Source organism: Sus scrofa, chromosome 3 (assembly GCF_000003025.6).
Source record: "Sus scrofa isolate TJ Tabasco breed Duroc chromosome 3, Sscrofa11.1, whole genome shotgun sequence".
NCBI lineage: Eukaryota > Metazoa > Chordata > Mammalia > Artiodactyla > Suidae > Sus > Sus scrofa.
Window position 1 is genome coordinate 40,392,162 of NC_010445.4, and position 27,164 is coordinate 40,419,325.

At 61.6% G+C, this 27,164-nt stretch overlaps 1 protein-coding gene and 1 long non-coding RNA gene across 3 annotated transcripts in view; one reads left to right on the forward strand and one right to left on the reverse strand.

Annotated features, from left to right (window-relative positions):
• LOC106507362 lies at positions 114-7,227 on the reverse strand. Its single transcript, XR_001303285.2, has 3 exons — positions 6,360-7,227; positions 4,617-4,807; positions 114-305 (listed from the first exon to the last, which is right to left on the reverse strand). It is a non-coding gene; the product is annotated as an uncharacterized LOC106507362 (long non-coding RNA).
• Positions 5,646-27,164, forward strand: part of CLCN7 (chloride voltage-gated channel 7) — a 23,154-nt gene continuing 1,635 nt past the window's right edge. Inside the window, exons 1-22 of one of the 2 annotated variants that reach the window (XM_003354661.4) lie at positions 5,646-6,015; positions 7,228-7,674; positions 14,202-14,273; positions 17,528-17,599; positions 17,691-17,756; positions 17,925-18,057; positions 18,249-18,358; positions 18,866-18,946; positions 19,892-19,954; positions 20,050-20,133; positions 20,511-20,604; positions 20,825-20,889; positions 21,195-21,311; positions 21,849-21,903; positions 22,183-22,243; positions 22,803-22,941; positions 23,640-23,733; positions 24,776-24,945; positions 25,854-25,905; positions 26,077-26,204; positions 26,291-26,376; positions 26,583-26,712. In XM_003354661.4, the coding sequence (XP_003354709.2) occupies positions 5,953-6,015; positions 7,228-7,674; positions 14,202-14,273; positions 17,528-17,599; positions 17,691-17,756; positions 17,925-18,057; positions 18,249-18,358; positions 18,866-18,946; positions 19,892-19,954; positions 20,050-20,133; positions 20,511-20,604; positions 20,825-20,889; positions 21,195-21,311; positions 21,849-21,903; positions 22,183-22,243; positions 22,803-22,941; positions 23,640-23,733; positions 24,776-24,945; positions 25,854-25,905; positions 26,077-26,204; positions 26,291-26,376; positions 26,583-26,712 (2,382 nt within the window). In that variant the 5' untranslated portion in view covers positions 5,646-5,952. Of the gene's footprint in view, positions 6,016-7,227; positions 7,675-10,940; positions 10,973-14,201; positions 14,274-17,527; positions 17,600-17,690; positions 17,757-17,924; positions 18,058-18,248; positions 18,359-18,865; positions 18,947-19,891; positions 19,955-20,049; positions 20,134-20,510; positions 20,605-20,824; positions 20,890-21,194; positions 21,312-21,848; positions 21,904-22,182; positions 22,244-22,802; positions 22,942-23,639; positions 23,734-24,775; positions 24,946-25,853; positions 25,906-26,076; positions 26,205-26,290; positions 26,377-26,582; positions 26,713-27,164 lie in introns of those variants that run through there. The other variant, XM_013987799.2, reaches the window with a different exon arrangement.

Sequence of the window (27,164 nt, forward strand, 5' to 3'; positions counted from 1 at the left end):
CTGCAGCTGCCGGCCTACACCACAGCCCCAGCAATGCCAGATCTGAGCTGAGATGTCAACCTACACCACAGCTCATGGCAATGCCGGGTCCTTAACCCACTGAGTGAGGCCAAGGATCGAACCCACAGCCTCATGGTTCCTGGTTGGATTCGTTTCCGCTGCACCACGACGGGAACTCCAGTAGTGTCTATCTTTTTGACAACTTTTGTTTTCTTTTAGACTCCTGACCTGTGGCTGGTGGGAAAAGCAGGCATAGACAGAACAGGCGTGGCTCACTCTGCGTTTCAGTGCGATGTGATGGATCCCTGCAGGGCACAGAATCAGAGAGTCAGTGGGCGCAAAGAGCAGTGGCGGGGGGGGGGCAGTAGGGACACCCCTCCCTCTGCGGGAGAAGCTCAGATTCACCCCGTTTGGAAACAGGTCTGGCTCTTCGTGTCCACCTTCTCTAGCCTGTCTTAAACGTGAGGAAACTACTCGAGAAGTCCAGGGAACTACGCGGGGTGCTGGTTCAGCTCCTCCCATGAGGAGGTGGCCGGTGGGCACTGCTCCCGGGACACTGCCCGAAACCAGCTCCTGGGGCATCTCAGCGGCGTCCCCGCCTCTGCAGGGTTCCCTGTGCCCCAGCGATCCGGGCCTTCAGCTCAAAGACTCTGCTAGCCGCCTCCCCAACTCCTCCTGCCCATCAGGGGATACATCCCAGGACTGGAACCTCCTACTCCATGGGCGGCTCTGGGAAGATCCCAGAACCACAGGCTTCTGCTTCCCCGGCCCTTCCCCAGGACGCGTCCGTCTTTGGGAAGCCGCCCTTCTCCCTCTTCCTCCCAGGCTCCCCAGGCCTTTCCTGGAGCCCTTGCTCCGGCCCAGCTCCCCGATGAGAGAAGAGTGGTGATTTGATTAGGGGGTATTTCTTGCAAGACAGCTGGGTCCCCAGCATCGAAGGACCACACGGGGTGATGTTTTCAGGGGCTTATGCCAGCACGGGGGACCCAGGCTACTTCACTGCACAGCGGTGTTTCTGCCAGGTGTTTGCAGACCCTCAGACGGTGGGAATCAAGCAAGCACAGGCACCTCCATGTTGCTGCCTCCGTATGCAGCGCCGTGGGAGGGGGCTCAGCAGGAGCGCAGAGCAGCCCAACAGGGGCTCTGGGGAGCCTGGTGGGAGCTCATATGGCTGGGAATTTGGGAAGGGCTGCCATGAGGCCAAGGCTGGGCTCTGGGGAGGGAGCCTGTACAGCTCTGGGAGCAGGGGAGTCTGAACACACATCTCTCGTGACCCGCCCTCAGGTGGGTAGGTGACAAAGTCCCACGTGCATTTTGGATCAGGGGCCATATCCACCTCCAAGCCCATCCATCCCACTTTGACCTGGGTCCCTGGGCTTTGGGGGGAGGACAAAGGGATCCAGGGCCCCCAGCACCACCCCTCTGTTCCCAGAAGAGTCCCCACTTCCTCATCACGCCGCGCAGCCCCCCCACCTTCCTGGACAGCGCCACGCCCCACCCCATCCCCCGTCCCCCACGCAGCCCGGGCCCAACCCCACTGCCCCTCAGGGCTTGAGAGAGCCAACGCCATGCCAGGCTGCCACCTCCTCCCCAAACAGGGCCATCCTGCTCGTGTCACCGTCCCACACCGGGGCAAAGCCAGGTCACACTGATGAGAAGACAGCTTTTCCGAAAGAACGCTCTTCTTAGCATTTTCGAAACAGTGCTTTTCAATTTTAAAATCCTGTTGGGCTTCCTTCCTCTTATTATGGTTTGGTTTTATTTTGAGTTACGTGGGGAGAGGGGAGGGGTTCTCTTCTCAGCCTCAGGGCCTCCAAAGAACTTGAGCCATCTTGTCACCGCACCCCCCACCCCCCAAATATCCCAGTGTGTGGCTCCCGAGAAAAAGGACTTTTCTCTCTTTTCATTTTTTGGCCTCCTGCAGTGTACGGAGTTCTGGGTGAGCAGTAGTTGCTGTGGAAACAGAAACGCTGGCTCCTGAACCCACTGTGCCGGGCTGGGGATCGAACCTGCGTCCCAGCACTCGAGAGAAGCAGCCGCCACACCGTGAACTCTGAAAGGGCTTTTCCGAAAGGACTCCCAGACAAAGATCACACCTGGGGGATTGCATGATGCTGTAACACCACTACCTCATGCAGAGGGAACAGCCCGTCTTTGCCAATTGTCCCCGAAATGCCAGCCCCACAAACAGTGGCCGGTTGTCCGTCTTTTTAATCCCCTTGCATCCAGGGCAGTCCCTCAGCCTTGGTCTTCCCAACCCTGACACTACTGTGCTGCCAGCAGGTGTCCCTCCATTTGTATTCGTCTGAATTTTCTGGGCGTGACGGTGTCTGGTCGTCGCTCGAGACCAGGAAGGTGCCAAATGGATTCGGGCGGCCTAGAAAAGGGCCCAGGCGCTGCAGGTTGGTCAGACATCCCTTTATGAGCATCAAAACCAGTGCCAGCGGGGGCACGGAACGTCCCTTTTCCAGCCCCCTACACAAAGCTGGTATTTGCCAAGACGTCACCGAAGGGGCAACAGGCATCACATTCCACTGCGCGTGCACCTGCATGGTCACCGTCATGGACCACTTGCTCCTCCGACCCTCCCCGAGACAGTGTGCGGCTGGGAGAGAAGGGCCCGAGTCCCTCCCTCTTCCCCACACCCACCCTCTCAGGTCTTTTCACCTCATAGGCTGCCGGTTAATTCTTCCGCGAGGTCCCTCGGCGAGGGGCGGAGCACTGCACCCGCAGGCGTGGCAGCAGTAGATCCGCAGCAGGCAGGCTCTCCCCCAAGACCACCAACCAGCTGGCCGTGAGGGAGGCCCGCCTTTCTCAGAAGCTCTCCCTCTAGTCTTTCCAAAGTTAATGTATCCCAGCAGTTCCCATCCTGGCGCAGCGGAAACAAATCTGTCTGGTATCCATGAGGACGCAGGTTCAATCCCTGTCCTCACTCCGTGGGTTAAGGATCAGGTGTTGCCATGCGCTGTGGTGTAGGTTGCAGATGTGGCTCGGATCCGGCGTTGCTGTGGCTATGGCGTAGGCCAGTGACTACAGCTCTGATTAGACCCCCCCAGCCTGGGAACCTCCATACGCCGTGGGTGCAGTCCTAAAAAGACAAAAACGAAAAAAAGTGAATGTCTCTGTAGCTGGGGCATCTACGGCTCAGCTGGAATGAGACTGCTCAGCCGGTATGTACACGCGACATTCCCAGCCAGTCAGACCCCATACCCCTGCCTTCTGAGGCTGTTAAGACGTCAGGAACCATTCGACGTTGTAGGGCCACCTCTCACCATCGATACACCTCACGGAGGAGCCCGATGGGCTGGTGTGGATGTGAAATACCCAGGCCATATGCAAGGCTTCTGTCACAATGGTGGCTCCTTGGGGTGCAAAGAGGGCTAACGGGTAACACTACCAGGCGGTTCGTTTATCTGATGTCGGGACCTGAACGCCCCCCAATCACTGGGCTGCTCCTGCAGGTTAGGGGGCCATCAGGCCGGAAGGAAAGGCCGTCCCCTCGTGCACTGGTCCGTCCAGTTGCCGCCCAGTAAGTACGGGGGCCACCCGTGTTGACCACAGACCAGGGGCCACCCCAGGGACAGGCGAAGCAGGGACTCTAGCTGCACTTCTACGGGCCGGGTTATTTCTGATCGTGTCTTCTCAAACTGACACGTCCACACCAAGGGCCCTGGGAGCTCACCCAAATACCGTTCCCACACCCTCGCTTTTCAACCAACGAGGGCCTCTCACCCTCACCTGGGCAGCTTCCGCGGCACGGCACCCCAGCACATCCCAGACAGAACACCCGAGCCCAGGGCGCGAATGATGCATTCGCTTGCTTGCGCACCAGAGCAGACACCTTGGCCGTTCGTGGGCCACCCCCACCCACACAGCCCACTGGCTGCTCTGTCCTGTTCCCATTTCAAACCAGATGGTACCATCTCTGGTTGCTCAGCCACCGCCGTCCAAGGGCCTGGCGGCCCCGACTGTACCCACAGCGCCCGGCCTCGGGCTCTGCCTCCACAGTAAAGGTTATGGGACCCAAACTTCCTGCAGCTCCGCTGGCACGAAGTACTCCACTGTCGCAGGTATGCTCCCCATTCAGCTGCGTGGGCGTCTGGGCTGTGCCACTGTGGGGCGTAACTGCCCCATCCTTTACGCATCCAGCTATCGGGTGGGGGTCTGTGCCACCCAGGAGCGGAGGCCGTCATGCTCAGTCGCCAACAAGGGGCCGCCGGTTGCTTTTCAACCAGCAGGTATCACACCCAGCTCCCTTCTGTAACTGAGACCAAAACCGTCTGGGCTGTCACACTTGTCCTGACCTTTGCCGAAAGCCCCACCCAGACCCATCTTGAGTGACACATACGTGGAGCTCAAACGGTCGCCCAGGTCAAACACCTGCAAGGCTTGGGCCACCCTGTTGGTACATTTCGCAGCACAAAACTCATCTCTGCCCCGTGGTCCAGTCCCACGTTGCCCCCTTTCATGTCAGGGCACAGGATGGTCCCAACAACCGGGCTGAAAGGGGAATAAATGCCCTCCGCTCCCCTTGGAGTCCCCAGGACACTCTCAGGTCTCCCCCGGGGTTGGCCCGTATCTTATCCACAGCAGCCTCAGGATAAGCCTTGTCTTACCTGACCAGACAACTGCTCAGACTTGACCGACGATCCAGGCCCCTGCAAGTTGGCTTCATCGATTGCCAGCCCCGTGACTTCAGATGTGTTGCCCCGCTTCACACCAGCCATCCAGGTGAGTTACAAGGGCTCTGAGCCGTCCGTATGACACCCATCTCTTCTAGCTCAGCTGCAGTCCCCGTAATTTCCTCCTGGCCTCCAGAGAGAGTACTCTTTTGTGGTGTGCCTGCCTCGGAACTGGCAGCTGCCCAGGGGGAGGCTTAGCAAGTCCCCGCACCACTGCCTTCACCACACGTGCCCAGAGGCCCAGTTCCCCCACTGGAGTCTGTAACCATAGCCCTCAAAGCCCATCTACCCCTAGGTTACACTCTGGGATTGGGGACCCACAAACCCTGTGTTCCCTCGGTGTCACTCATCCGATTCCTAAGATAATTTTTTTTCTTTTTAGGGCCACACCCTCGGCACATGGAGGTTCCCAGGCTAGGGGTCCAATCAGAGCTACAGCTGCTGGCCTGCACCTCAGTCACCACAATGTGGGATCCAAGCCTTGTCTGCAAACTACCCCACAGATCACGGCAACGCCAGATCCTTAACCCACTGAGCGAGGCCAGGGCTCGAACCTGCGTCCTCACGGCTGCTGGTCAGATTCGTTTCCTCTGAGCCAGGATAGGAACTCCCCTAAAGGTAACTTTATATCATGCACTTTAATGCTGAGGCCACCACATCCATCTATATACAATCTGGGACCTTGGAATTTCTCCAGGCTGCCACGAGGAGCGGGTATAGCGAACTCCACATATGGCCACAGGTCCCCATCTGTCTCCTGCAGACGGGCACCTCCGCCTTGCTGCTGACTCTCCTGCGGCTGCTGCCACAATAAGGGATGCAAATCCAGTAACCTCCGCCTTTGCCCTGTTCAAAGATAAACAGGGTGTCCTCCCCCTGCGGGACTGTGGACACCAAACGGCCCTCCAAGCGATCCGCTCGTGCCCAACCTTTTGACTCCTTAATCCCCTCTTCGGGCGTGGCCATGCGCCGGCACTGCCATGAAGTTCTGATCTTCCTGGAGCTGCTGCCATAATTCTAGTGACTCTGCATTAGGCGTGCCATCTCTCTTGGTTCGATCCACCCCTGCCCCCGCGGGGTCTCTCCACATTTGGGTGCGGGTGGCTCACAGGCTTGTTCTTCCTCATGAAGGGGGTCCCAGCCTATCCAGTAACCACAGGAATCCCCTTCCCCTGGCGCCTGCTCTCGGCCTCGTCCCAAATCGTGGTGATTACTTCATCTCTCCTTCCCCCCACACGTGGAGCCGAAACGACTGTTCAAGACTCAAAAGATGCTGAGGGGCACTCTGCAGCACAAGGGCCCTCATTCCTGCTGCAAAACACTCATCAGACTCGTGAGTATTAACAGTAAACATAGCTTGTCGCAGTTTAAGTTCTCGTAACACCTGCCAATCCGGCATACCTTTGCCACTTAACACTTTTGGGTACCCCTCCCCTGCCCACACAGTCCGCACGACTGCTACCACCCAGTCCAGCAGGGAATGGCCACCTTGGCCTTGCTGCTGACTCTCCTGCGGCTGCTGCCACAATAAGGGATGCAGGGTCACCAAAGCCAACTTTTCAATTTCCTGGGCAGAATAATACCATCCACCCTTCGATCCCACAGTCTCAATAATCAGGCAGCCAGTGGTTCACCTGGCTGTTGGCGAAACTGTTTGCCCAGGTCCACAAGCGCTACCTGAGTGTAAGGGCGTAAGCGGTGAATTCTGTCGTCTGTGGGGGCTCAGCAGCATGACCCCCTGGGGCCATTGGCGGCTGTTGCTTCACCTTCTGAGTCACTACAGACTCAGCGGGGGTAGGAGCTTCCTCTTCCTCATCCGAAGGCTCTCTCATCTCAGTGGGGGTGGACGGGTCCTCTTGGGATCAGCACCCCTCCTGTCAAGTTTCCAAACTCTTGCTGAGGACAACCACTTCCTCCTGCAACTCTCATGCCCAGCAGATTCACTCAGCGTGGCCTCTGACTCTGCCTTCAGGGCTGTAAGGAACACCCACCCACAGCCCCGGCGGCCCAGCAGGCACTCTGCTTTTCCAAAGCCCACCCTGCAGGACTTCCTCTGTCTATACAGGGGACCGGTCCATCTCGGGCTATTCCCAGGAGGGCGCCCAGGCAGAGAAGAGGCTGGCCACCCAGGACCACATACTCTTGGGCAACCACCCTTCCACTCCTCCCAAAGGGCCCGAAGTCTCCATACCCCACTGTGGCGAATCCTGCCCACTACACCAATAGTATTGCAGTCGCTCGAGACCAGGCAGGTGCAGCCTGGATTCGGGCGACCTAGAAAAGGGCCCAGGCGCTGCAGGTTGGTCAGACATCCCTTTATTGGCATCGAAAAGCAGCACCAGCGGGGGCACGGAAAGTCCCTCTTACATCCCCCTACACAAAGCCGGTATTTGCCAAGACGTCATCGAAGGGGCAGCAGGCATCACATTCTACTGCGCATGCACCTGCATAGTCACTTTCAGGGAACACTTGGCTCCTTCGTCCCTCGCCGGGGCAATATGGCGGCTAGGAGAAAAGGGCCCGATTTCCTCCATTTTCCCTACAGATGGGCTCAGGGAAGCGTGACCCAGGAAGCCCTCAGGGCCATGCCGTGTCCTTAGCACAACGTGGTAGCAGGTCCCCACCCGCACTCCGCGGTGGCTACACGGAGCTGCCCCACCCGCCCCAGGCGGCGCTGGGCGGCAGGACTACAACTCCCACAAGACGCCGCGCTCCCCGCGGCCGCCCTCACGCGGGGCCGCCGAATCACGTGACCGCCGCCTGTCACGTGGCCCCCGGCGCGGGTCACGAGAACAAACACTGTCGCGGAGCTTCCCGGCCGCTGCTCTTGTGGTGGGACATGGCCAACGTCTCCAAGAAGGTGTCGTGGTCGGGCCGCGACCTGGACGACGACGAGGCGGCGCCGCTGCTGCGGAGGCCGGCGCTATCCGGGGCGCCGGCCGGGGAGGCCACGCCGCTGCTGAACGGGGCCGCGCCGGCGGCTGCTCGTGCGGTGAGCCCGGGGATAGGCGGGCGGGGTAGGGGCCGCGCCGCAGTCGCCGGTGTCGGGAGCGAAAATGTGCTCTGCAGTGCGGGGGACGGAGGCGGAAGCGAGCTCCGGGTTCCGCCTGGCAAACGGCAGGGAACCGGGGCCTTGGGGTTCTGGAGTCCTGGGAGACGTGCCGGGTGACTCGCGTGGTGGAGGAGCCGGCCCATTGCCCTCGGTGTTAACGAGTGCGGGAGAGCCCATTCGAAGCTCATTTATTTTCTCACAGTTTGCTCCGAAGTGGACTTAAAGGGAAAGTATATCTTCTTCTCAGGTGACTCCTCTTTTTTTTTTTTTTTTTAAAGTCTTTGATAAACACATTAGTAGCTGTTTTTGTTTGTTTTTTCGAACCACCAGGAGATTTTAAGAGCTTAGGTTGCAAGGTTTGCTTTTGCTGTGAGAACCGGGGGACTCCGTATGTTCCTGTCTTTGCATGGAGCGGTAGAGGTCTTCCGGCAGTCTTAGGAATGACAAGTATGTGCACTGGTTCCCTCAGTTCAATGGGACTGAGCCCGAGGCCAGACACAGAAAGACAAGTCCCAGGAGTTGAAATGTGTTGTGCCTGGAAGTTTGTCTCAAGTGAATTTCCGGGTGTTGTGTTAACTTTGAGTTAATGGATTTTTTTCTGCTGGCTGCTTGGTTTTATTCTGTTTTGTAATTTTTTTTTCCTATCTTAGATCTGTCCTTTAAATGTTTGTAGAATGTTAAATGAGGAAGGGAACAAGCATTGGGCCTTTTTTCTAGAATTTATTTTAGGTTTCCTCAGTCCCCCAGAAATGCATCAGTGAAGGTCAGTCTGCTCTTTGAGGAGTTCCAGCTGTGGCTCAGTGGAAATGAATCTGACTAGTGTCCATGAAGATGTGGGTTCGATCTCTGACCCTGCTCAGGGGGTTAAGAATTTGGCATTGCTGTCAGTGTGGTGTAGGTTGCAGACAAGGCTTGGATCCCAAGTTGCTGTGGCTGTGGCATAGCTTGCAGCTGCAGCTTGGATTCAACCTCTGGCCTGGAAACTTGCATCCATATGCCATGGGTGCTGCAAAAAAAAAAAGTTTGAAAATGGTTTTAAGGGTTGACAGGTAAAGAGATTGGAGATTTTTGAGGCTGAACTGATTTACCTTGAGGCTGAATGTGCTCAGTTTCCCACTTCTCTTTGCTGATGGACACAGGGGCTGACTTTTTTTGGAGAGAGGCTGTCCATCTCTTTCCTTAAAACTCATTCCAGGAGTTCCCATCGTGGCACAGTGGTTAACGAATCCGACTAGGAATCATGAGGTTGCAGGTTCAATCCCTGGCCTTGTTCAGTGGGTAGGACCTGGCATTGCCGTGAGCTGTGGTGTAGGTCGCAGATGCGGCTCGGATCATGCGTTGCTGTGGCTGTGGTGTAGGCCAGCGGCTACAGCTCCAATTAGATCCCTAACCTGGGAATTTCCATATGCCTCAGGAGAGGCCCTAGGAAAGGCAGAAAAACAAGAACAAACAAAAAATCTCCTTCCTGTTAAAAAATTTTGCAAGCTTTTCTTTTACTGTTTAATTTGCTTTTAATGACAACTGATCAGCTCTTCTTAAACAATTAAAAAATAATTTTTTTTAAGGCCACCCCTGCAGCATTTGGAAGCTCCCTGGCTAGGGGTCGAATCCTAGCTGCAGCTGCCGACCTACGCCACAGCCACTGCAATGTGGAATCCAAGCCGCGTCTGTGACCTCCGCCACACGTCTCAGCAGTGCCAGATCCTTAACCTACTGAGTGAGGCTGGGGATCTAACGTGCATCCTCATGGACACTAGGCAGGATCTTAACCTGCTAAGCCACAACAAGAACTCCTAAAAAAAAGAATCTATTGAGTGCCCAGCTATGTGCGGTTTGCCTGGGACACAGGTGCATGACACAGCTTCCTTCCAGGCTTGTGGAAAAACAGGCCCAGGGCTCTGTGGGGCTTGCCTGCAGGTCTCCAAAGGCAGGCGAGGTCACCCTGGGTCCTGTTTTGAAGAGTGCCTGATTCTCGGGTGGGCGGCCAGAGGAGAAAAGATAGAGGATGTGCCCAGGAAGTAAACCCGGAGTGGGGAGTGGAGCCTGGGCAGAGAGCTGGGATCGACCTCCGGGGGTTGCTGCGGGCGTCGAATTTGGCTTCATCCCCTGGAGAACCCTGCGGGGAGCTAGAGGGCCCAGCCTTCAAGGCGCCTCCGTCCGCCTAGTGCAGAGTGGGGGGGAAGGGGGCACCGGGGCCTTGCTGCTGGGAGCTGAGCTCTGGACTAGCCGGGGGACGTGCTTCCTCACCTGCAAAAACGCTAACACACCTACGGGGCCAAGCAGGCGCCTCTCACAATGCTGGTAAATGTCACTCACTCTCAGTGGGATGGTCTTCCCCGCGGCTCTTCCTCTGGCTCCTCCACCTCGGTGGAGTTCCTCGCAGGGAGGGTCTGCCTTGAACCAGTAGGGGGGCCAGGTGGGGCGTCAGGTTGTGGTAGCCGATGGCTCGTCAGCTGCTCTCAGCCCAGGGCCAGCCACCTTGCATGAGTGTCCTGGGGCTCTAGCGTGAGCGCTGGTCCTCATCCTTTGGGGTTTGCCACAGGGCCCCCAGAGTTGGAGGGTTGCTGAGGAGGCTGCTCTGGGCAGGGTGGGGTGGCCCGAGCTCAGTCCCCACCTGTGTGGAGCTGGGCGCTCAGAGCCACCTGCGGCTTCCTCTTCCCTGTCCCCGGCCCCGGCCTGTCCTGGGTGTGGGGTGAGGGTGGGTTGGGCCATCAGGTGATGCCTGTCTGGCCCTGGGACAAGGAGAGGGTGAGATCAGCCAGCAAGTCATGGTCATGTGGATGAGCAGTGGGAAGTGGAGGATCTGAGGCTGCAGAGGGAAATCTGAGCCAGAAACAGTGGCCCTGGGGGCAGGGGTGGGTATGGACAGTGTTGGTAAACGCAGGTCACTTTCAGGGCCCTCAGCTTCTAGCAGCTCCGCCCGAGACACCCAGAGGGGCAGGAGCCTCAGGTTAGTATTTTTTTTTTTTTTGTCTTTTGTCTTTTGTTGTTGTTGCTATTTCTTGGGCCACTCCTGCGGCATATGGAGGTTCCCAGGCTAGGGGTTGAATCGGAGCTGTGGCCACCAGCCTACGCCAGAGCCACAGCAATGCGGGATCCGAACTGCGTCTGCAACCTACACCACAGCTCACGGCAACACCGGATCGTTAACCCACTGAGCAAGAGCAGGGACCGAACCCGCAACCTCATGGTTCCTAGTCGGATTCGTTAACCACTGCATCACGACGGGAACTCCCAGGTTAGTATTTTGAATTGGTTCGGGGGATCTTGCTTCTCTGGGAAGTGGGGTGTCCTGCCCTGGAACCTGGGTTTGCAGGGGGGCAGGGGTGTCAGGCACAGGTCATTACCATCCCCGGGTTCCTTGAGCTCTGCTCCATGTAAGGGAGCCCCTGTCCCTTGTAGGCAGCTGCCAGCATCAGGCAGCCCTGCAGTGTGTCCCTGCACGGCCCCCCTCCACCTACCCCAGCCCACTTTGGAGAACCCCGAGGGCTCCCCTCAGGCCCTTAGTAGCACCTGCCCAGGGCAGTGTGGGTGGCTCACGGTCTGTGGGGGGGGGGAGGAGAAGACCCAGGCAGAGCCAGGCGGGGTGGAGAGGTGGGGGCAGGGTGGTCTCAGACCCAGTCAGAGGGTCCTGGGAAGCTTCCAGCAGAGGCCGCAGTGCTCAGGAAGTTGAGGCATCAGTGGGGCTGTTTTTGGCCGCCCCCGTACATCTCGCCCCGCTTTGGTTAGGCCTCAGCCTGGTGCTGCCTCTCCCCCTGGGCTGCAGGGGCTGGGCGCTGGGCTGGGGTTGAGCATGCAGCAGAGAGAGGGGGTGGCGAACTGCCTTTAAATTGTTTGTAAAACTTGTTTTCCCGGTGGTGAAAGTATGTAGCACAGTTACCTTCTTACCTGGTCTGCAGGTGCACCCAGCAGCATTACGGCCATTCGCACTGTTGTGCAGGCGTCACCACCATCACCTCCAGAGCTTTCTTTCTCTTTTCTTTTTTTTTTTTGGCTTTTTAGGGCCACATGGAGGTTCCCAGGCTAGGGGTCGAATCGGAGCTGTAGCCGCCAGCCTGCGCCAGAGCCACAGCAACGTGAGATCCAGGCCGCAGCTGCAACCTACACCACAGCTCACGGCAACGCTGAAGCCTTAACCCACTGAGCGAGGCCAGGCTAGTTCCTTAAACACTGAGTCACGACAGGAACTTCTCTTTCAGTTCTTTTGAAAGCATGCAGATTTCACCTGGGCTGCTCTGTGCATCAGTAGAGGAACTACGAGTACGTAATATGCGTTGAGGAAAACAGGCGGACAACGCTAAATAAATCTCTAAACTTATAGTGAATGGTTTTTTCTGTCACAAGCGATAGTTCCTTAAAGACTCCCCTAAAAGCAGGAGAGAGACGACGAAACATGAAGGTCCTGGAGGGGCAGGGCCCAGGCCCGTCTCAGGGGTGCAGACCGCCTGCACCCCGGCGCCCCCTCCTCAGGCCCAGGGCATGGTTGAGCCTGGCCAGAGACTGTTTAGATGCCCAAGGAGCCACTTGTGGGGCTGACTGGGGCTCTGGGTGCCAGGCGCGGGGTGACTGACTCCTGCCATCGGTCAGCGGAACATAAGATAAAAATGCCAGGCCAGGAGTTCCCATCGTGGCTCAGTGGTTAATGAATCCGAGTAGGAACCATGAGGTTTCGGGTTCGATCCCTGGCCTTGCTAGTGGGTTAAGGATCTGGCGTTGCCGTGAGCTGTGGTGTAGGTTGCAGACGCAGCTCGGATCCCATGTTGCTGTGGCTCTAGCGTAGGCCGGGGGCCACAGCTCCAATTCGACCCCTAGCCTGGGAACCTTCATATGCCGCGGGAGTGGCCCAAGAAATGGCAAAAAGGAAAAAAAAAAAAAAAAGCCAGGCCAGGGAGTTCCCACTGTGGCTCAGTGGTAACAAACTCGACTGGGACTCATGAGGATGTGAGTTCAATCCCTGGTGTCTGCTCTGTGGGTTGAGGATCTGGTGTTGCCATGAGCTGTGGCATAGGTCGCAGACGGGGCTTGGATGCCGCGTTGCTGTGTCTGTGGTGTAGGCTGGCAGCGGCAGCTCCAATTCAACCCCTCGCCTGGGAGCTTCCATGTGCCAGGGGCGCGGCCCTAAAAAGACCAAAAAAAAAAAGGCCCAGGCCACCTCCACCGTGGCCTCTCGTGTGCCATGCCGGGTGGCAGATCGCTTTTCTGCGTTTCACAATCGCACTTTCACTTCTGCCCGTCTTTGCACCTCGTCTCCCCTGTGGGACGTCCCTGGAGCGCCTGCCGCGTGGCTGTGGCCGGGCTGGTGGCGCGCGCTTCTGAGTCCTGTGCGTCCGAGGGCGGAGACTGCAGGCCGCTCCAGGGCCAGGTTCACTGGAACCGGGGGCCTTCCGGTCCCGCGCAGTGGCCAGTGGGCCAGGCTTTCCTGCCTGTGCGTGGGGCCTGTCTCAGCAGGTTCTGGGGGTGGTTTCTGGAAGAAACACAACTGTCTCTCCACCACTGCGCGTACTGATGTTTCTCGTGCCAACGGCGAGAAGAGCACCGTCTCGCAGGGGGAGCTGTGTGATGGTCCAGGGAGCTCACGCCTCGAAAGGTCCCCAGGCATGGGGCGCGTGGTGACCCACAGGGTCTGTCCACCCCTGACCTGGGCCCTGGGCGGGGGGCTCGTGTGGAAGGAGGGCCTGTGCAGCGGGGGTCAAGTTGTGATGCAAGAGGGGAGTCAGACACACGTGCTCGGGGCCCGTGGGGCGGGCAGAGGCGGCAGTGATGTGAGGGTCGCCCCCCCACCGAGGGTGCAAGAGGCAGGCGGGTCTCCCTGCCCCTGGGGTGCTCGGGCTGCCCTCTCCTCAGCCTTGGGCTCCCTTGTTGGGAGCCGCAGAGGCCGCAGCCCTGGGAGACGAGGCCGCCCCTCAAGTGGCTTGCGGGGCATCAGCAGCAGCAGCCTGGCGCCCCCGCTTCTGCCCCCGTTCCTGCCCCACTTTGGCTGGTGCCCGGCTGCACCTGCGTTTCAGGGCGCACCGGCTCCTGTCTTGCCAGCGCGTGTGCCCGCTCACGGGACCACAGGCCTTGTGCATCTGAAACACACACAGGGGGCATGCCTGGGGGTCTGTCCGCCGTGGTTGACCGACGCCTGGGCCCAGGAGCCCGGCTCGGCTTTGGAAAGGTCCTGCCTGGGGAGAGGAGGCAGGCCTGACTGTCCTGCGACCAGTCCCTGCCTCCGCCCCTCGGGGTCAAGGAGGGGACAGAGGGGCTCCTGGCAGAGGGGTCCCGTGGCACTGGGTCTCAAGGACACAGGCATGGTCATCCCTCAGCGCTGGGCTCTGTCTCCCATCTGAGTGGCCGCAGAAGGGGTCGGGGGAGGGAGGTGGCCTGGGCCTCCTGTCCAGAGGCCGGACTTCTGTGCTCCCGGAGGCCATGGCGCCTGTGGGCTGATGGCCCCGTGGCGCGGCCTGAGATTCCTCTTCTGCTTCCAGTCGCCCCACGTGGTCCTTCCTCGGCTGGGACAGATGAGCAACGTGGAGCTGGACGACGAGCTTCTGGACCCTGTGAGTGCTGCTCCTTCTGTCCCATGAGCGGGAGGCTGGGGCCGTGGGGGCACCGGAGGGAGGGCTGCCCAGGACGTGTCCCCGAGGTGGAGCCTGGTGCGTGTCCGGCCAGGAACGATGAGTGAGCTGCTGGGGGCGGCGGCGGCTTGGACAGCGGTGGCTCTTCTCCTGCCCCTGGGCTGGAGCCGAGCTGTCTCCAAGCTGTCAGGGAAGCCTGAAACCTTCTCCCAGACTCACTACTGCCCTGCTCCCTGGGGGCAGCTTGTGGCCCCTCCTGTGAGTCCCTAGTGGCTGCCGGTGCTCTGTGCCCTTCACGTGCCAGTGGCCATTGACATATTTTGCATCTTCTTGGAGGAATTTTATCCAGATCCTGCGCATGTTCTGTAATCAGGTTGTTTGTGCTTTTGTCTTTTATTTATTTTTTTTTTGTGGCCACATTCACGGCATATGGAGGTTTCCGGGCCGAGGATTGAATCCCAGCTGCAGCTGCGACCTATACCACAGCTGTGGCAGCGCCAGATCCTTAGCCCACTGAGCCAAATGAGAAGTCCATACTGGGAGTTCCCATTGTGGCTGAGCTGGTATCCATGAGGATGCGGGTTCAATCCCTGGCCTCACTCAGCAGGTTAAGGCTCTGGCATTGCAGTGAGCTGTGGTGTAGGTCACAGATGCAGCTCGGATTTGCATGGCTGTGGTGTAGGCTGGCAGCTACGGCTCTGAGTTGACCTAAAAAAGGACTAAAAAAAGAGCACTCCGTACTTTCGCGGTTTCTTCTAAGAGCTCCGTGATGTAGATCTTGTACCCGTTTTTCACTCGTTTCGTTTATGGTGTGAGATGGGGTGCAGCTTCCGTCCCTTGCACGTGGATATGCAGCTTTCCAGGCCAGACCGCGCTTTCCACATTGAATGGTCTGGGCCCCCCTGTCATCACAGGTCCGCTTCTGAGCTCTCAGCTGGCATCTGTCCACCTCTCGGTTGGTCGTGTCTGGGCTGTTCGGTCTTGATGACTAGCTCTGTCATAAGCTTTTTGTTTTTTGAGGGTTTTTGTTTTGGTTTGGTTTTGCTTTTTTAGGGCCCCACTTGTGGCATATGGAGGTTCCCAGGCTCGGGGTCAAATCGGAGCTGTAGCTGAGGCCTACACCACAGCCACAGCCACGCCAGATCCTTAACCCACCGAGGGAGGCCAGAGGTGGAGCCCATGTCCTCACGGATACTCATTGGATTCTTAACCCACTGAGCCACGATGGGAAGTCCTGCAGTGAGTCTGGAAAGTTGGATGCCGAGCGTCCAGCTCTGTTCTCCTTTCTCGAGGAGGTTCAGCCGCTTGAAGTCCTTGTGTGCTGCCCGCCAGGCCCAGCCCATCACTGTCCTCGGACATCCCCGCTGGCATCTGCGTGGGCAGCACTGCGTCTTAGCATCACGCCTTCGACCTGTCAGTCCAGGGTGGCTTTCCATTGATTTAGGTCTCGAGTTTTTTTCCACCACATGTTGTAATTCTTAGCACTGGTTTTTTTTTTTTTTTTTGACCACACCCACTGCACACAAACGCCCCGGGCCAGGGATCCCACCTGCGCCACAGCAGTGACTTGAGCCACAGAGGTGATGACGCTGGATATTAACCTGCTGAGCCACCAGGGCGCTCCACACGTCTTGGGTCACATCTATCTTAGGAATAAGTTATTTCCTATATATTTTATTTTGAATGCTATTGTAAGTACAAGTTTTTAAATTTGGAGTTCCCGTCATGGCGCAGTGGTTAACGAATCCCACTAGGAACCATGAGGTTGCGGGTTCGATCCCTGCCCTTGCTCAGTAGGTTAACGATCCGGCATTGCCGTGAGCTGTGGTGTAGATTGCAGACGCGGCTCGGATCCTGCGTTGCTGTGGCTCTGGCGTAGGCTGGTGGCCACAGCTCCGATTAGACCCCTAGCCTGGGAACCTCCATATGCCGCGGGAGCGGCCAAAGAAGTAGCAAAAAAAAAGACAAAGAAAAAAAAATCTTTAAATTTCACTTCCAATCGTTCAGGGCACGGAGCTGCGTTCCGTTCTTGTAGCGGGTCTCGCAGGCTCTAACCTCACTGAGTTTGTTCACAATGATGTCTTCTGTGCCCCTCGGGGGCGTTTCTGTCCTACAAGACCACGCCACTGGCAAAGAAGAGCCTCACGCCTTTCTTTCCGGCCTGGGTCCCTTTGGCTCTTTCCTCTTGCCTGACTGCCTGGTAGAGGCTCCCCGACGGCACTGAGCAGAGAGGCCGGAGGCTCCTGGGCCTCGGTCCTCACTCAGAGGATGCGCCTCGTCCCTCGCTGCTGAGCGTCAGGCTCCCTGTGGTTTTTTCGCGGGGCCCCAATCACGTCGAGGAGGCTCTCTCCGTGGCTGTGTGCTGAACGTTTAATCGCCAAGGGCCGAACGTTGTCGGACGCTTGTTCCGTGTCTGTTGAGGTCTTTGTGTGCCTTCTCTTTCTGTGGAAGCGGCATCCAGCTGCTTCTGTTGTAACACCGGCTCATCCTGACTGTCCAGACACCGCTCGAGGGGACGCGCTCCTTCTGACGCCAAGCGCCCAGCGTCCGTGCAGACCCACAGGCCCGGGGCTCTGTCCCGCGAGACACCCCCCCCACCTCGGTCCCGGCGTCCCCTGTGCTTCTGAGCAACCAGCTGTCCATCAGGGCTCCCCCGGGCCCTCCTCTGGTTCCACACCTTTGCCAGAGCACTCGGAGGGCTCCGAGAGGCTTCGCCTGTGTTTACGGTTCATCGTGAAGGCCGCCCCTCCAGAGCAGCCCAATGGTGGAGATGCCCGGGAGGCACCCGCCCCGGTCTCCTGCGTGTTCACAGCCAGAGGCTCCCTGAACCACCACCCCCCCCCCCCCCCCCGTCTGGGGCTGGTGTGGAGGCTGCATCCCAGGCATGGCCCACTGAGTCCTTGGCCCTGGGAGGTTAGCCGCGTCTCCAGCCCCTCCCCATCCTGGCACAGACGCACTGGTACCCAGGATACGCGGAGCCTGGACGCAGCACAGAACATCCTTCCCATCTCACCCCACGGGCCCGCGCTGGCTGGTGCTCAGGTGTCAGTCCCGCCCTGCGTTCCGGGGCTAAAGCCCCTGGGTGCGGTGCTGCGGGACCTGACCTGCCGGCGTCCCCCGGGGGCTCGCATCTGTCGTTTCCTGCCTTGTGCCTGGTCCCACTTCCGTCGCAGGAGAGTCCCTACCTCGAGGGCTCTCGCTGGTGCTGGGTGGTCAGGCTGCTGCTTCCTCCGCAGGACGTGGACCCCCCGCACCCATTCCCCAAGGAGATCCCGCACAATGAGAAGCTGCTGTCCCTCAAGTACGAGGTGGGCCCCCCTCACCACCACCCCCACACACACACCAGCCTGAGCCCGGGGTCGGGGTCGGTCACCGTTGGGTCTGGTGCCCGTTCTGCAGAGCCTGGACTACGACAACAGTGAGAACCAGCTATTCCTGGAGGAGGAGCGGCGGATCAACCACACGGTGAGCCCGGCGGGTGGGCTCTGCTCTGCGTCTCTGGCCCCCTCCGCCTCCGGGCTCGGGTCGGGCTCGTGTCCTGAGTGGGAGCGGGCCAGCGCGGGCCCTGGACCCAGGGGGCCGAGGGCGGCACTGTGCGTGGCAGTGGCCGGTGCGTGACGGCTGCCCCCGCAGGCCTTCCGCACGGTGGAGGTCAAGCGGTGGGTCATTTGCGCCATGATTGGCATCCTCACGGGCCTCGTGGCCTGCTTCATCGACGTCGTGGTGGAGAAGCTGGCCGGCCTCAAGTACCGGCTCATCAAGGACAGTATCCTTCTGTGCCCCGTGCTCGCCTGGGCCCGGCCTTCGGGGATGGGCGGGGGCTGCGTGTCCAGGGCGTGGGCCGGGAGGTGTCCCTGCGAAGCCCAGGGAGCGCTCTGTCCCAGAGGCGGCGGCCCGCTGGGGAGCGGCACCCAGGGTGACACCGCACCACACTGCGTGGCCCTTAATGAGCCGCAGACATCGACAAGTTCACGGAGCGGGGCGGGCTGTCCTTCTCCCTGCTGCTGTGGGCCACGCTGAACTCCGCCTTCGTGCTCCTGGGCTCTGTGATCGTCGCCTTCATAGAGGTGGGCGGGCACCCCCACCCCCGACCCCGACCCCCCACCCCCAGGGCATCCGCCAGGGAGACCCACGGACTAGGCTGCAGTGAGGTCCTGCCCCGTGCCCAGCGGTTCAGCCAGAGCCGAACACAGGCGGGCCCCGCCTCCCCGGCCCTGGCGGCCGCTCCCCTCTGCCAGCTGGGCCCCCCACGCCCTCGGGCAGGGCAGCCCTGGGGTCCAGGGGGAGGAACCCCTCCTGGGGCATTGGAGGGAAGAAGGGGCAGTGTGCAGAAGCTTCACGCTGGGGCAGCCCGGTGCCCCCCGAGAGTGCTCGCCCCTCAGCAGGGGTATGCCCTGGGCCCCCACCCTGTGTCCCAGGGACTCTGGGCCTTTTCCCTCCCCCCCACCTGCAGCCCTTGCTCCCCTGAGTGGTTGCTCCTGGGACTTGTGGGGCTGGCACTATGTGGTGTGTCTCCCTGGCTCTGACAGTGGCTCACCCGGCCGGGGGCTCAGTGCTGTTGCCTCTCCTTCCAGCCGGTCGCCGCTGGCAGCGGGATCCCGCAAATCAAGTGTTTCCTCAACGGGGTGAAGATCCCCCATGTGGTCCGGCTCAAGGTGAGGCGCCAGGGCTCGGCCGGGGCTGCTTCGCCGGGTGAGCAGCGGTTCTCCCCCGCCTCCCCCAGACCCGGCTCTTTGCTGCTCACGAGCCTGCGGTGGACGTGCAGGCAGCCTTGACGGGAAGTTTCTGTGGCAGGTGGTAAAACGCCAAGGTGCTTACAGGTGTCTTACGTCAGGACTGTAGGTTGACTGGTGTGTTTTAAATTCCACTTGGATATAAATCTTTTTTTTTTTTGTTTTTTTTTGGTTTTTTTTTGCCTTTTCTAGGGCCGCTCCTGCGGCATATGGAGGTTCCCAGGCTAGGGGTCGAATCGGAGCTGTAGCCACCGACCTACACCAGAGCCACAGCAACGCCTGACCCTTAACCCACTGAGCAAGGTCAGGGATAGAACCTGTAACCTTATGGTTCCTAGTCGGATTCATTAACGACCAAGCCACAATGGAAATTCCCTGGATATAAATGTTTCTGAATGAGAGCAGCTGTGCTGAGTCATGAGTTTTCTTTCTGTAGAACTTTCCTTAATCCTGTTGTGTTTGATCTTCTGGAAACACACGGATTCTGAGGGGGTCAGGGAGGCAGCTTTCCTCCCATGGCCATTTTGGGCCTATGGTCGGCGCCCTGGCCTGGGGTTTGCAGGAGGCGTCTCTCCTTGCCCGTCTGGGGAGGGGGACCCTCGGGTCAGGGCTGCGGAGGTGCCGCTGAAGGAGCCAGGAACGTGAGGACTGAGGGGCGGCTGCCGCTTCTGTGTCCGTGTGCGCGGCTGCCGGGCCCGCGAGTCTGAGCAGGCTAGAGAGCACAGCCGCCCGCGCGCCCCAGCGTGTGCACCGTGGGCGGCCAGGCGGCTCGCCGTCGGCCTCCCTTCCCTGTGCAGTGTGTCGCTCGGGTCCCTGGACGGCACGTGGCCTTCAGTGCGCCGGGGGGCGTCTTCCTTTGTGTTCCAGACCCTGGTGATCAAGGTGTCCGGCGTGATCCTGTCCGTGGCGGGAGGACTGGCCGTGGGGAAGGGGAGGGCGCGGCCCGGCCTGCCCGGCGTCCCGTGCCTTTGGGGCGGGTTGGTGGTCCTGGAGCCCCGCTGAGCGCAGCCTCCTCTGCCTCCCAGGAAGGGCCCATGATTCACTCGGGCTCCGTGATCGCAGCTGGCATCTCCCAGGGCAGGTCGACGTCTCTGAAGCGAGATTTCAAGGTGGGTCCTCCCTGGGCCGTGTGCCCATGAGGTCGTGGCCGCCCAGGGCCAGGTGCCCCCACGCTTCCTCCTCCAGCCCTCTCCCCTCGGCCTCTGAGCGTCCCCGGCGTCCACTGCAGGGTGTCCTCGCTGTTCTGTGTGGCGTGTGTTTCTGAATGGAAGCGACCTGTAGCTCTGTGGTCTCGAGAGAGGCCGGGAAGGGCATGCGTCCGTCTGGCCCAGCATCGCCCTGAGCCACTGCTGACGTTGGGCTGCAGGGCTGTGTGCCTGCATCCGGCTTTCACCTCCACCCGCCCTCCCTCCCGGGCCCACCTCCACCCTTCCCGAGAGCAGGGCCTGGAGGCGCTGGCTGAGACCCTCTCATCTGCCCGGTTCAGATCTTCGAGTACTTCCGCAGAGACACAGAGAAGCGGGACTTCGTCTCAGCGGGAGCTGCGGCCGGAGTGTCTGCTGCGTTTGGGGCCCCCGTGGGTGAGGAGGAACCCCTGCCGCGTCTGAGAGCCGCCCGGCTGCCCGGCTGGGCGGGGCAGGGGCTGGGGAGGGGATGGGGTCGTCTTGGACTTCCTGGACCCAGGGAGCCGGCTGGGGCCGGGGGTGGGCCTCCGAGGGCCCGATGGCTGCCTCTGACGGGGCAAGGCACCCTGGGGTCTGGGCCTGGGTGGCACTGCAGGGCTGGCCACTGCTCTTCCAGGTGGGGTCCTCTTCAGCTTGGAGGAGGGCGCGTCCTTCTGGAACCAGTTCCTCACGTGGAGAATCGTAAGTTTCCAGCCAGGCAGCTGCAGCTCTGCGCATCTGTGGTCGGTGGACGCCCGGCTGCTGGCCCACCTGGTGGGCTCTGCACCTGGGCCTCCTGTGCAGCCGGGTCCCTGGTGTCCCTTCCTCTGAGCCGTGGGCCCTGTTCTCCTCCGTCCTCACCCGGACCCCAGGACCCCACACCTCCCCCCCAGCCTGGCCACAAGTCTTTGGCCTTCCTGCCCGCGCCTCCCCCGCGCTGGCCCGGGCCCAGCAGGTGCCATGTCCCCGCTGGGACGCCGGCGACACCAGTTTCTCTCCGCCCGCAGTTCTTTGCCTCCATGATCTCCACCTTCACGCTCAACTTCGTCCTGAGTATTTACCACGGGAACATGTGGGACCTCTCCAGCCCCGGCCTCATCAACTTCGGAAGATTTGACACCGAGGTGAGCCCCTCGCGCTCCTTCCTTTTCCGAGCAGGGCCAAGGCTGTTCCCTCAGGGTTCAGCCTGGGCATCGCAGCTTCGGAAGAGTTCTGCCTCCTGCCTGCAGGCTAGAGCCCTTGTCTGCCATCTCCAGGGGCCGGGGTGCCCGGGGAGGGCCGTGGGGTGACCCGGCCGTGGGGTGTCTCGGGCATCTGCGGTGCTACCGAGACTGGTGGCCAGAATCCTGGCAGCAGCTTTGCGGGGGCACGTGGGCGCAGGTGGCGTCTCTGGGAAGCCCTGGGTTCGCGCTGCCGTGGCTGGGACTGCACAGGGGAGCCGTTCCGGAGGCCCCACTCTCATCTGGGCCTGGCAGCACTGTTGGTGGGGGGAACGCGGGTCACGGGCCGTCTCTCTCACTCGTGGCCCCTCACTGCTTGTGGCCAAACGTGGGCTGTTGCTGCTGCCTGGGGGAGGAGCCGGGACAGCCGGGGCGCAGAGCCTGCCCGGCCCGCAGGCTCGAGGGCTTCTCCTCAGGACGTGCGCTCTCCTCCGCCCGCAGACCATGGTCTACACCATCCATGAGATTCCCATCTTCATCGCCATGGGCGTGGTGGGTAAGGGCGCCCGTGGGACCCAGGCCCAGCCCCGCTCCTGCGGCCGGAGGAGCACGGCCTCACTCCTGCTGGCCGTTCCAGGGGAGGCGGGGAGGGAGCCCGACCCCAGGGACTGGCACTGGGCCTCTGGTGGGAGAGGGCCGCTAGGGACACTGAAGGGCCAGGCTGCGTTCCTCACTCTGACGCCCCCGGGAGGTGAGCATCTGCCCGCCAGGCGTGTGCACGGCCGGCAGCCGCACCTCTGCTCCCAGTCCCCCCACGTGCCCCCCGCCCCCGCAGGTGGTATTCTGGGAGCCGTGTTCAACGCCTTGAATTACTGGCTGACCATGTTTCGGATCAGGTGAGCAGTCTGTTTAGGGTGCCAAGTGAGTAGGGGTGGCCGTGCAGGGCCCCTGAAAATGGTCCTGTCGTGGGCTCTGCACCCACGGGGCCGTGTGGAAGGCACGTGCCAAGCGCCCCCTCCACCGTGGTGTAGGGGGGGGACAGACCTGTGCTATGGAGACGGTGGGACCAGCTGGGAGGGACCCGGAGAGCGGCTGTATCACGACCCGGGTGGAGGGCCCTGGCTTCTCACGCCCCTTCGGCCTGGCTTGCCCGGGGCGTCTTGCCCCAGCCTCTTCGGCCTGGCACAAGTCCTCCTGCCATCGTCAGAGCACCCTGGCTCTCTGAAAGCTTGGGGTTGCGTCTCGGCCTTTTTCTACTTGTCCTCTTGCACCAACGCAGATGCCGTTGGGGAGCGTCCCAGAGACCCTCTGAGTGTCCAGAGCCTGGGTGGTGGACCATTAAGTGAGCTCTGCCAGCCTCCCGATGGGTCCCGGGTGGCCCTCCTGGGTCCCCACCATGGCTGGTGGCGCCGCCCTCACTGCCCCACAGCTCAGTCCCCCCTGCCTCTGCTCCAGGTACATCCACAGGCCCTGCCTGCAGGTGATCGAGGCCATGCTGGTGGCCGCCGTCACAGCCACAGTCGCCTTCGTGCTGATTTACTCGTCCCGTGACTGCCAGCCCCTGCAGGGGAGCTCCGTGTCCTATCCCCTCCAGGTGGGCAGCCCAGGGCAGGGGCAGGCACGGGCATTGTGGGGGCCAGGGGTCTCGTCTGTCTTCCTGGAGGAGCGCCCCACAAAGTCTGGCAGGGGGCTGCAGGGGTGGGGCTTGGCCTGCGGGAGGGACCCATGTGCACGGGCTCACCACAGCGCCAGCATCTGTCAGTGACGAGCAGGTGGCTCAGTGGGGTCGGTCCACTCGGCGGGGTGGGTTTACTCGGCACGGAGAGGGCTGAAGCTCTGGCAGGTGCTCAGGGCGCGGTGGGCAGCTCTGCCCGAGAGAAGCATCCAGGACAGGCTTGCCCACAGACAGGAGCAGGTGGGTGGTTGGCGGGGTGGAGTGTGGGCCTGGGGCCCTGGGCTGACCTGTGCCGCTGTGCTTGGAGCCCCTGCTCTGGTCCAGGCCTCCAGGGGCCACGGTCTTGCTGTCCTGGGGGCCAGGCCTGCGGTGCTGGGGGGGCACAGACCTTTGCCTGTAGAGTGTGGGGGGGTGCTCGCCACGTGGGGTGGCAGGTTACCACGCGTCCCAGGGGCAGATGGGCCGTCCAGTCTCTGAAGCCTTGGCCGTGCGGGGTCTGGTGCGGTCTTGCCTCGGTTCGAGGGCAGTAGCTGACCCCAGTGCCGTGTGGCCATGTCTGGTGCTGCCCGGGCTGGGCTGCTGCGGCCCACCACCTGTTCCGTCTCCTGGCCTTGCAGCTTTTCTGCGCGGACGGCGAGTACAACTCCATGGCCGCGGCCTTCTTCAACACCCCGGAGAAGAGCGTGGTCAGCCTCTTCCATGACCCCCCTGGTGCGTGCCTGTGCTCCAAGCTCTGTGCTGTTGGCCCCCTGTCCCCGCTGGCTGTCCCTGTGACCGACCCACAGACACCGGCCCCGGGCCTGGCTGCTGGCTAAGTGCACAGAGGGCAGGAGTCGCCACCCGGCCGCAGGGCTGGGGTGTGCGAGCGTGGGGGCTGGCGGCCAGTACCCCGGAGGGCCCAGCCAGGCTCCCACGCCGTCTCCTCCTTTTCCTGGAGGCTGCCGTGTCATCGGACAGTCTCATTTGCCAGGATGAGTTTTCCTTCTGGGGCTGCTGGCCGGGGTCGCTCCGGGTCAGAAGCAGACTGCTGACTCCCACGGCATGGCCACCGCCTCACCCGCCCACACGTTCTAGCAAAAGTCAGGCTCTGGACGCAGACCTGCCCCCACGTCACCTGTCTCCATGCCAGAGGGGGCCTGAGGCACTCAGCCCGGTGCCACAGCCGTGCACACCCACGGGAGCCAGGGTGGCTGCTCTGAGCCGTGGCCGCCTTGCTGTCTGCGGGCCCCTGCCTCGTCCCCAGTTGGTTCCTGCCACAGACACCACCTCTGGGAACTGCTGATCCTCCTGTGTGCGTGCGTGCGTGCATGTGGAGCAGGAGTTGGCAAAGTTTAACAGACTTAAACATGAGGCAGAGCCCTTCCTGAGACGCACCCAGCGGCCGTGCGGCATCACCAGGCCTCTGGGTGGGGGGGCGCTCGTTCTGGGCTTTGATGGACGTCTTCCTGAGTTTGGAGTCACCGGGTGCTCGGCTGTGGCCGAGGTTCCTCCGGTTCCCTCCCCTGAGCCCTGGTGGTGCAGCCCTCTGCACACGCCTTCCCTCAGCCCCGGTCCCCGCTCCGTCCCCAGCTCCCCTCTGCCCCTCCTGCAGAGCCACCGTGCTCACACCTCCAGGGGCTGGGCCTCTGAGCCTGGCACCTGGCCTCTGAGGCCAGGGAGGCCGGGGATCGGGCTGGGGCCCAGAGGCCGTGACCGGCCGCAGGGCGGGCAGCCTGCCCAGGGCTGAGCCGTGTGGCTGGCCCCCTCTTCGCAGGCTCCTACAACCCCATGACGCTCGGCCTCTTCACGCTGGTCTACTTCTTCCTGGCCTGCTGGACCTACGGGCTCACGGTGTCGGCCGGCGTCTTCATCCCGTCCCTACTCATTGGGGCCGCCTGGGGCCGCCTCTTCGGCATCTCCCTGTCCTACATCACTGGGGCCGCGGTGCGTGCGGGGCCGTGGGGCCCAGGCAGGGTCGGGAGGGAGGGGCTGTGCCCGCTGCCGCCTGGGGCCTGAGGGCCGGAGCAGGAGTCGGGGTGCAATCCCAGACCCAGGGCCGCTGCTGCCTCCCAGCTTCCCCCTTCCACCTGCCTCAGTGGCGGCTTTATTTTTGTTTTGAGAATTTTCTGTGTCTTGGTTGTTCAGACAATACTTTAAAAAGCTGCAGGAGGAGTTCCTTGGTGGCCTCGCGGTTGAGGATTTGGTGTGTCACTGTCGTAGCCCCCGAACTTCGGGGAGCGCGGCCAAAGGGGCAGAGGCTGTGGGAGGCTCGCCGGCTCCCCGCCCCCCAGGCTCCGGCTCGTGTGCCTCCCAGGTTTTTCCGTGTCCTTTTCTAGTCCTTGGGTTTGGGGGGCTCTTTAAAGTGGAGATAAGCCTCCCGGACCCTGAAGCCGGGGTCGGTCAGAATGTGCACAGTTCGGTGGCTCTGCAGCACGTGCACAGGCCTGGGCAGCACCGCCCTTGTCTAGTTCTGGCCTGTTTTCAACAGCCCCTCGAAGAGGTCTGTCCACAGCCCCTGGCGGCCCCTGATCTGCCCTCTGCCCCCATGGAGGTGCCTCTTCCGCTCGGGGCAGATTCTTGGGGTCATGTCATGTGGCCCTTTGTGTCTGGTTCTGCCCGAGCAGTGGTGTTTTCAGGGCTCAGCCGCGTGGTAGCCCGAGGTGGATCGTTGCTCCTCTCCTGCCCGCGTGCAGTCCCTGAGCTGGGCACAGCGGGGTCTCTAGAGCTCAGCCACTGAAGCCTCAGGCTAGTTGAGTGTCAAGTGAGGGATTGGCCCCTGGGCCCGGTGGTGTGGGCGTCCCGGCTGTTTGGGGAGGGTCCTCCCCGCAGCTCTACCTCTTCCTTCCCCGCAGATCTGGGCAGACCCCGGCAAGTACGCCCTCATGGGAGCGGCTGCCCAGCTGGGTGAGTGTCGGCTTTCCGGGGCATCCGGGGCGGGTCACTGTCGTCCCGTCCCGTCCCCCGGTGCCACCTGGAGGGATGGTCCCAGGAGTGCTTGGGGACCACCGGCAGGGGACACAGGAGGGGCCCACGCAGCCGCCTGCAGAGGCTCGAGCCCCAGCACCCCCCCCACAGGCGGCATCGTGCGGATGACGCTGAGCCTGACGGTCATCATGATGGAGGCCACCAGCAACGTGACCTACGGCTTCCCCATCATGCTGGTGCTCATGACCGCCAAGATCGTGGGCGACGTCTTCATTGAGGTGCGGCCTCGGGAGGGGAGGGGGCGGGGACGGAGCGGGGCCGGCCCCGCCCCCTATCGCATGGCGTCGCCCTGCCCTCTCCGCAGGGCCTGTACGACATGCACATCCAGCTGCAGAGCGTGCCCTTCCTGCACTGGGAGGCCCCCGTCACCTCGCACTCGCTCACCGCCAGGTACCCCCGCAAGCCGGGCCGGGGTGACCTGGGGACGTCGCCCACAGCTGATTCTCCCGGGGCAGGGGTGGGGGTCGGGGTCTGTGGCTCCCGGGCCCTGGTCTGTAGACATCCTGCCCCCGACCCCTTCCCACCTGCGGAGCCTCGCTTGGGGCCGCGTGTCCGGAGCCCCCGCCCGCGGCGGTCACAGCGTGGCTCCCGCACAGGGAGGTGATGAGCGCGCCGGTCACCTGCCTGCGGAGGAGGGAGAAGGTGGGCGTCATCGTGGACGTGCTGAGCAACTCGGCCTCCAACCACAACGGCTTCCCCGTGGTGGACGGCGCCGATGCCGCGCAGGTACCAACGTGGGAGCCCTGCTTTGGGGTCGGGGTTCCTGGGCTGCCCGGCTCTGCAGGGTCCGCGTGAGCACTGTCCTCTGGCCACGTGCCGGACACACCCACGTGTCCCGTGGTCACGCCCCAAACCGCGCCGCCCGCCGAGGCAGCGGTTTGGCCGGAACGTCCCAACACACCTGCACAGTGCCTGTCACTGCGGCTCCCGGCTCCTGTCACTGTGCGGAATGAGCTTTCTCAGGGCTGGGCCTGCTGCTCGCCCCTCGCAGGGGCTGGGACCTCCAGGCGCCTCAGCCCCTGTCCAGGGGTCCTTGCCCACTGCCCTCTCCGGGTGTTGGGGCTCTTGAGCTTGCACAGCCCAGGCGCCTGTGGTGGGGCCGGTGCCCATGTGGCGCCTGCCATGCAGTGTCACCCTGGCGCCACCGCCCAGCCCCCTGACCCGCCCGGGTCTCTGGC